A 9,198-nucleotide genomic window follows, 5' to 3' on the forward strand; every position below is an offset into this window, starting at 1 on the left:
GCAGTTATGGGACAAAAGGGGCAGATATTGGAATTCCAGTGGCAGTTATTGGACAAAAGAGACAGCTATTGGAGCTCTAGGGGCAGTTATTGGACAAAAGTGGCAGATATTGGAGCTCCAGGGGCAGTTATTGGACAAAAGGGGCAGATATTGGAGCTCCAGGGGCAATTATTGGACAAAAGGGGCAGATATTGGAGCTCCAGGGGCAGTTATTGGAGCTCCAGGGGCAGATATTAGAGTTACATGGGCAACTATGGGAGTTATGGGGTGGTTATTTTTGTTAGAGTGTATTTACTGGAGTTTCTGGGGTAGTTATTCGAGTTAGAGGATAGCTATTTGATGAACAGGGCAGTTATTGTACTGCAGGAGCAGTTATTGGGCTTGAGGGGCAGTTTGGGGTTTTAGAACACACCCGAACACTGGAGTCAGCTTCACATTTCCTGGTCCTGCTGTTCCACAGCGCCTCTGCATCACCAAGCAATGGCTCTGACTTTACCATGGCAACACCTGGGGTCATCAGGGAAACACCATGGGATTGACCCATCCTGATCAGGACATCGAGAGAGCGTTTCTTCCACTCGTCCTCTATCTCTGTTTCCTCTTCCTCTTCTTCACCTGTCTCAGAACTCATATCCTGGCTCTGCTGTGAATGCTAGTGTGTGATAAAAAGATCGAGTTAATAGAAAATAAAACAACACAACATTGTCTTATCATAAAGCTAGCTACAGTGTAAATGAAGGTGTAGTATAAATAGTGCATTAGCTAATCGGTAGCTATTCTACATCAAATAACAATGAAGACAAATCTGACTTTTAGTGCTATGTTTAGTTTCGGGGGCAGCCATGGCCTGAAGGTTAAAGAAGCAGCCTTGGGCCCAAAGGGTTACCGGTTCGATTTGAACAGCACTTTTCCCTCCCTCTGTATCACGGCTGAAGTGCCCTTGAGCAAGGCACTTAACCCCCAACTGCTCCCTAGGCGCTGTAGCATGACTGCCCATTGCTCTGGGTATGTGTGTGTGCTCATTGCTTACATGGGTGTCTTCACTCCTTCAGATGGGTTAAATGCAGATGAGGAATTTCACTGTACTTGAGTGTGCATGTGAAAAAATAAAGGTTTCTTCTTCTTCTCTTCTAGTTAATGTTGCACATTGAACGTATTTAGATGCAAGTTTTGCTTTTGTTAATGATTGACTGAGTAGGGGAGAGTGGGAAAATTTGAGAATGTTCGTATTCCAATAAATTAATTTCATCCAATCAGGTTTTAGATTCCATCAGAAGTTAGATGCTGCCCCTTAGAGTAACCGATTTCCTTTGGAGCTGTGAAGCTGGACACTGCAGTAAGGTTTGTGGAATTCAATATTTTATCAACCAAAACTTGTATTTTCCACTTCACCTCCACCCCCATTCTATGGTGTAATGTACACTGGAGAATTGGGGATTTGTTAGGAATTAAAGTATGTAGCATGGAGTGACCAGATCCATCCATCCATCCATCCATCCATCCATTATCTGTAGCCAATTATCCTCTGCAGGGTCACAGGCAAGATGGAACCTATCCCAGCTGACTACGGGCGAAAGGCGGGGTACACCCTGGACAAGTCGCCAGGTTATCGCAGGGCTGACACAGAGACACACAACCATTCACACTCACATTCACACCTACGGTCAATTTAGAGTCACCAGTTAACCTAACCTGCATGTCTTTGGACTGTGGGGGAAACCGGAGCACCCGGAGGAAACCCACACAGACACGGGGAGAACATGCAAACTCCGCACAGAAAGGCCCTCATTGGCCGCTGGGCTCAAACCCAGGACCTTCTTGTTGTGAGGTGACAGTGCTAACCACTACACCACCATGCTGCCCTGACCAGTCATAGTATTATTTATTAAACTTAAATTCTGGGGGAAAAAAAATTAAGGATTTTTTTCCTTTTCAAAATGTCCAGATGGGGAGAGCTGGGACAGTTCATGATGTTACAAGTTTTTTCTTGTGGTTTACAAATATAAACTTGTTTAAAATTTTGTTAAAAATGTGGGTGTGTCCCTGCATGAGGATTAAACTTATTTCATTCCTTCTTGAGAATGGAACTGTTTTGTTGAGTCTGGTTTTGGGTAAACTGACATTTTTCTATCACTGTACCAGCATTATGTGTTCATACAGTTCCTATGGTACAAGTTTTGATCATAAATAAAAATTAAAATTCTAGGCTGAGGTATTTTATTTTTGTCCCATGTCTCCCCTCAGTGTCTCATGTCTCCACGCAAAAAATAGTGAGAGAAAAAGTGAGTCCTGAAGGTCAGTATATGTGATGAGCTGAGAAACTAATGTTGTGCTAAGAGGGTACAGTAAATACTCTCTAAAGAAATATGAATGTAACACTACCTGCAAAGAATTTTATACAAGTTACAAAAGCTAAAAACTCGTCCCAAGTCTTCCCCTAATTTAGCAACCTAGCACTGACCACTATCTGTTGACATTCCTTGACTGTTGTATCATGAAAACTTTGCGTTGTCATGCAATTGGAGATATCTGAAATTTTTTGACTATGAAGAATTTTTACATGTTCTGGACTACCTATTAAAAACAGTAACTAGTAATAAATGCTAACATTTGTCACCAGTTTCATTTCGTGCTTTTCAAACGGAGGTGCTGTCATCATGGTGATGGGCTCCTTTTTGACAGACAGGTCGAGGGGTCCCTGTGTGGTACTCTGCAGTGCCTGCTGAATGTGAGACAGCTCCAGACGGATTTTGCGAATCTTTTGTGCCCACATATGGTGAGAGTGGGCGTGTTCAGGGTGTAGTGCAGCCTCTCGCTCAGCACGCTGGAGCTCCTGCAGTGCTGAGGAAAGATCACACACTATCTCTCCATCCATCCCTTCATTTGTGTCTCCATCCATCCCTCTTTCCTTCTCTTCTCCCACCTCCAAGAAGTGAGTGGAACTTCTTATGTCCGAGTAATGCTCGTCCAATCCAGTCCGACTGCTGAGACTAGAGACAGAAACAAAAAGAGAGTGTTATAAGTCATTAAAACCCTTGACATAATTTTCATCACAGCCACATGTCCACAATAAAAATAAATAAATCTATTGAACAAACCACAAATGTAAAATGTTTGTAATATTACATTCTTTTCTTTTTTTTTTTTTTGTATGGGAAACAGCCTTTATGCTAAATATCTTGTTTTGAAATCACAGGTATTCAAATTTTTTTTGTTTTAAATGGCTAAACATTATTTTAAGAAACACATCTTCTGGCTGCTTCTGTTAGGGGTCACCACAGGATCATCCAGATCAACATATTTGATTTGGCATAGTTTTTATTATTTATTTATTTTTTTACACCAGATGACCTTCCTGATGCAACCCTCCCCAATCTATCCAGGTTTGGGACCAGCACTAAGTATGCACTGGCTTGTGCAACCCCAGCACCTGGGTATTTTACCTAATCTGTATGTCTGTATGTCTTTTCCTGGGGGAAACCCATGCAGACATGGAGAGAACATGCAAACTCCACATAGAAAGGCCCCTGTCGGTCGTGAGGTTCAAACCCAGAGGCTACAGTGCTAACTACTGCACCACCATGCCTTCCATATTCTAAGAAACAGACATTATATAAGGTAATATATCCCTATAGGATATGCGTCCTCAGCATGCTACTCTACAGCAGCGAGACCTGGAACCTCTACTCCAGGCAGGAGCAACGTCTCAATGCCTTTCACCTTCACAGCCTGAGATGCATTCTAGGCATCAAATGGATCGACCAAGTCACCAACACTGAAGTTCTCACCTGCGCCCAGTTACCCAGCCTCTTCAGTCTTCTCCACCAGTGCCATCTCTGCTGGCTTGGACATGTACATTGGATGCTGGATGGGAGGATTCCAAAAGATCTACTATATGGGGAATTGGCCATTGGCAAGAGAGCACGAGGATGACCTCATCTTTGCTTTAAGGATGTCTACAAAAGGGACATGAAGTTAATGGAGCTGGATGTCGAGAGATGGGAAGACATCATGAATGATTGCTCATGCTGGAGACATGAACTACACAGAGGGTTGGAGTGAGGAGAAGAGAAACTGAGGCTTGCCGTTGAGGAAAAGTGTGTTAAATGAAAAGACTACAACAAAGCAACATCCGGAGATGGTGTCTTCAAATGCAATTGCTGCAACCGAGACTGTCACTCCCGTGCGGGCCTGTACAGCCACAACAGATGCTGTACCGCCATCAGCAGCTGAATCAAAACTCTCTGGCCGCAGATCCATGGTCTTTCGAGACTGATGGATGCCACATTGATATCCATCATCAAATAATTCCCATGCAAGGATTGGCCAATGATGGTTCATGTGATATAAAATCGTTCCACCATTGATTAAGCAATGTATCTCGTGATGTCAACAGCAACAAAAAATGGATATGGTGTGAGTCAGTCATGCTGTATCCTGGGTAGACCATGAACTGACGTCACAATTTCAAGCTATCTGGCCGACTCAAGTCACAGCTCTGGCTCCATGAGCATTTCTTTTTTTTTTTCAGATTTATTTCTAATTCTTTGTAGTTGACACTTTTAGTCTAGAATTTTTTGATGAGGGATATAAATTTATATACCATGCACTGAGAGGCACCAGGAATTATGGATTTTCTTCGGTGACTGGCATAGTATTGTTCCCCTCTCAAAATAGTACTATACCAGTCACCTCAGAAAATCCATCATTTCAACCGGAGCCTCTCAGTGCATGGAATATTAAATTAATATGTAACATGCAATCTGTATTTTAATAATATCAAACACATGAAACATATTTAAATTAATAATTAATACCTTATATTTTAAGAAACACATGTAAGGTATGAATTAGAAATTGAAATATGTTTAATGTGTTTGAGATGAGAAAATACAGATTGGATTTTTAAGCACATAATTTGTTGCTTTTTGTGTCAGGTTTCCAAAGGATTTAAACTGAATTAACTTGTAAGCATATTAAATTAGGAAATAAGGTTGTTTGTTAAACAAAAAGGAAAAGAATAAAATATCATTGAGTGTTTAATTTTTGGGTGCTTTACACTACTTTGGACACTACCTTACAAAATTTATGATTTGGCAGTGTTTTACTCAATAGTGTCGTGAGATATTTGATAGTACTGAAGCCAATAATTTACAGACTGGTGTTATTCCTCACCTGCCCATTAGAGGGCAACCAAAAGGTCTTAGCGTCACCTTGTGTAAAAATAAGAAGAGAATGGTTTTATTAAGCACATTGTTCTGTCTGTGTGGGGTGTAAATCTCCTTATCAAGGAACTCTTTTCACCTGCTTGAAGTAAGTGAAGGAGTATTTATTTATTATTTATTTATTATTCTTGTGGGAAGTTGTATGCTGACTGGCCACTGTTTAATTATTTTGCAACTATTCCACAATGCAAAACAATGGCTGAGTTTACATGGAGCCTAATATTCTAATTATAATCAGTTTAGAAGCCAAACTGGGGGGAAAAAATGCTTCATATAAACACCTCAGTCAGAATAAAAAGCCTAAACAGATTAAAATTTCAATCAGTTTCAGAGGGGTAAGTTTAAACTTTTCACAAATCAATCAAAACAAGACATTATCCCTGTTAAAGCTCGAGTGGATTGCCTTCTGCACATGTTCAGTATGCCTTTACACAGCGATGATGTCTGGGTGCTTTGTTTGTAGCCTCGTGGTAACAGTGTGTATGATGTCACACACTGCTTCTGGATGTATTGGACAATTGTGCCAAGATGTTCCTTGTCTGTTGTTGCAAGTTGTTGACGTATTTTCAATTAAAAAAAAAACAACTGTGCCAAGATAAATTTTCTGGTAATTGGAAATAGGCAGTAAAGGTTTGGTTTTGTACAGGACAGCATTTTTAAAACAAAATGATCCTGTGCTTGCCTTCTCTTGTTCAGCACTTCGACAAAGAGAAGATTTCTTTCCAAATCTTGCTTAAGTTAAATAAAATAGATAAAAGAAATGCTGGAAAAAATACTTGCCATGTCCATGTTTACAGAGTGGAGAAAGCCAGCTATGTGAGACTGTGCACACTTCAGAAATTCTGTTCTGACTGTGCGCTTGGAACAAATAAACACACACTAGCTATCTGATCACTTTCATGTCAACAATACTTTCAGCATCACAGATCAGAATGAATTCATTCTGACTGTAAAAAATGGATGCATGTAAACATGGCCAGTGTTCATTTTAGTCTGTATAAAATTATATAAAATCAAAAACTATTATGAACAGAGGCTTAATATTGTAAGCAAAATGTACTACACCATATCTTAAAAATAAATTAATTAAATTATAACTTGTCTGACCTAGGGAAAATGATGGATAGAAACATAATGAGCTCATTGCAGCACCTGAGGCATCATTTTAACTGGAAATAGAGCGCCAAAGTCGGCGAAAATGCCTCTGTCTCCAGCGCTGTAGGGTGCAGCGGTGCGGAGCTGGTGATGTTTGAAAACTACAGGACAGCTCTATTTTTAAAGAGCTATAACATGGTGGTGTAATCCTGTAACCTCATTGTAGTCCAGACCTATCAGTCCGTGTGCACTCTGCAACTGTATAAGTAACAGTATGCTCACTTACACGATGTAAATCACTTTTCCATGATACACATCATCACAATTTTGCATCACGATGCATTTTGTCATGACGTATTGTTGCACCTCTAATCATAATCCTACTCTCTGATTATCATTGGAACTCATTCCAGTTCCCCAGCTGGATACCTCATTTCTCCATCTAAAGATACCATCAGGTTAACAGAGAACCATCCGTATGCCCATCAGCTTATCATCAACCATCCATTATCATCAACCTCATGCCCTGCTGTACTCCCCAGGTGAGTTCTATCCACTTCCTTTTTCAGGATAAGAACACTGACTCACAGGCTTCACGGAGCCAAGAGACCATTTAAAGCAACAAAAACTGCTGTCATGGAGAAATAGCCTTTGTGTAATTTTGTAAGTAGATGAGTGGTGGCAACAAATATATATTTCCAAATATTATTCATTATTATATATTAATGATTAGTTCTCCACTTCTATTCAAAAAGAAAACAGTTAGTAGGCACTCCCAATCCCACCTAAATATTTATATTTATATGTCATCACTTGGCTCTCTCACCTGCTCTGTAGGAGGAGTCTGTCAACAGAAATGGGCGTGGTCTGATTGAGCAGGAATGAAGATGCCACCTTTTTCTCTGCAGGTGTATTATGGGAATCTGCAGAACTTGCCGCCCTTTTCCCACTTTGCTCCACCTCCCATCGGCTCTGAACCCTCTTCCCGGTGGCAGACCCCATCTCTGGGCTCAAGCTGCCAGGTGAGCTCCAGGCTTCGGTTGAGCCTGCAGGCCGGAGTGTCGGAAACTTCCACAGGTTGAGTTTGGGGGTAAAGGCAGTGGGTTTAATGGCTTTGCTGGGGTCTGGTGCTGCTGTGTGCTCACACAGGAAGGGGTAATAGAAGCGTGGGGGCAGTACTGAGCGGTCAGAGTGTGTGTGAGTGTGTGTGAGTGGAGCTGCTGAAGCTAGAAAAGGCAAAGAGCCAACCTGTGCTGGATTAGATGTTGTTGTAGTGCCGAGGCCAGGGTTAAGATAGGAAAAAAGGTCAGAGGTCAAAGGGTAGCCAACCCCAAGCAGTGAGAGGTTGAGAGGTGGGGCATCAGGACAGCTGAGATGTCCAGGGGGTAATGTGGGGGGGTAACAGGGCAATGACTCAGACAGGAGTAAGCGTGTTTTGGAGAGACGGTAGTGACGCAGCTTTGATTCAACCTCCACTGAGCGCGCTCGTAACAGCTGCTCCTCCAGTGAGAACACATCCGCCATGATAAGCTCGGCTTCCTGCTTGGCCCCACCCCTTGGAGAGGCCTCTGTCTGTTCTGAGCTCTGATTGGCTGCCCCGGTCATCTCCGCTTGAGCTTCTGCACCATTTTCCATCTCCATCTTCTGTTCATCACTGAAGCTGAGCTGCAGGTCATCTCCTCCCTTCTTCTCCGCCTGCTCTTGCTCCTGCTCTGAAGCATGACTTCCGACAGTGCCCTGCTGCAGGCGGAGCTGGTCAGATGGCAGCATGTTCCCTTTTTTATAGGACCAGTCAGACTCGATGAGGAGCGAGAGCGAGTTCTTACACAGGCTGTACTTCATGTGGTTGTACAGGTGGGATTTCTCCATGCAGGTGAAGGGACACTGGAAGCACTTGTAGTTATAAGGCTTCCCAAAGGGACGCGGGATGTAGTGTGGTTTCTTTGGCTTACGCTCTTTATGTTTACAGCCCGAAGATAACTTACACTCCTCCTTCGGCATGATGGAGGGAGACAGAGGATCAGTCTGTGAGGGGGAAAACAGAACAATAAAACAAAATTATTTAAATTTAGTTTGTTATTTTATTTGTAATTCTTTACAGTGTAGCATCAATGATTTTGGTTTAATGAGAATAAAAGTATTAAACCTTAAAATATGTCTAATATATAGTGTGCATTTTTGCCACAGAAAATTCTCATTCAATCTCTTTGGACACAAATCCAGACCAAAAAAAAGAAAGAGAGCAATTGAAATGTAGACTTAGATTTACAGTGTTACTATTACAATTAACATAGTACATATAAATATGAAGAATTATTCAAGATATATTATTTAAAGTATATTTAAATCATATTATCTGTAGGCTGCAGCATGTGAAATGGTTTCAAAGCAAAAAAGCAAAACAAGAATGTAATAACTGAATAATAATCTGAGCTTTATTTAAACTCTGAATACACAGATGGAGAGCAGAATAAAAGTAAACATAAAATAAAAATAGCTTAAAAATCAAAGTCAGCATAAATAATAAAATGAGAAATACAAATAATGCAAACTATTTTGTCTACAAATAACTTGAAAAAACTAACAAAAAACAAAAACAACACAATAAAAAGATAAATTTTTTTTACAAAATCAGAAAAAAAGAAAAGATTTGCATTTAAACATGAGCATTACACAAACTGATAGAGAACAAGATAATAAAAGTGAATAAAAATAATAAACAGTAAATCATGGGAAGGCTAACATTTTTCATTGAAGGTTAATAAAGCAAAAACATATAATAAGTATTTTACTAATTAAAGCTTGATCAATTAATGTAAATATTTTAGAACAATTTCAGAATGTAAATAATGATAATAAAAATAAATAAAACAACTTA

General features: G+C 40.5%; 1 protein-coding gene across 1 annotated transcript; it reads right to left on the minus strand.

Moving 5' to 3' along the window:
* Window positions 1-352: 352 nt before the first annotated feature.
* Window positions 353-8,321, minus strand: prr35 (proline rich 35). Its single transcript, XM_060920872.1, has 3 exons — window positions 7,147-8,321; window positions 2,618-2,990; window positions 353-652 (listed from the first exon to the last, which is right to left on the minus strand). The coding sequence occupies exons 1-3, from the start codon at window positions 8,319-8,321 to the stop codon at window positions 353-355; spliced, it is 1,848 nt and encodes a 615-aa protein (XP_060776855.1).
* Between the last annotated feature and the right edge of the window lie 877 nt (window positions 8,322-9,198).

The sequence above is a fragment of the Neoarius graeffei genome, chromosome 5 (genome assembly GCF_027579695.1).
Source record: "Neoarius graeffei isolate fNeoGra1 chromosome 5, fNeoGra1.pri, whole genome shotgun sequence".
Lineage (NCBI taxonomy): Eukaryota > Metazoa > Chordata > Actinopteri > Siluriformes > Ariidae > Neoarius > Neoarius graeffei.

Coding starts and splice junctions, on each gene's coding strand:
- prr35 (XM_060920872.1), bottom strand. CDS start 8,321: ATGCCGAAGGAGGAGTGTAAGTTATCTTCGGGCTGTAAACATAAAGAG. Junction 2,991..7,146: donor AGACTCCTCCTACAGAGCAG/GTGAGAGAGCCA, acceptor TTCTGTCTCTAG/TCTCAGCAGTCGGACTGGAT. Junction 653..2,617: donor AAAAGCACGAAATGAAACTG/GTGACAAATGTT, acceptor ATCACACACTAG/CATTCACAGCAGAGCCAGGA.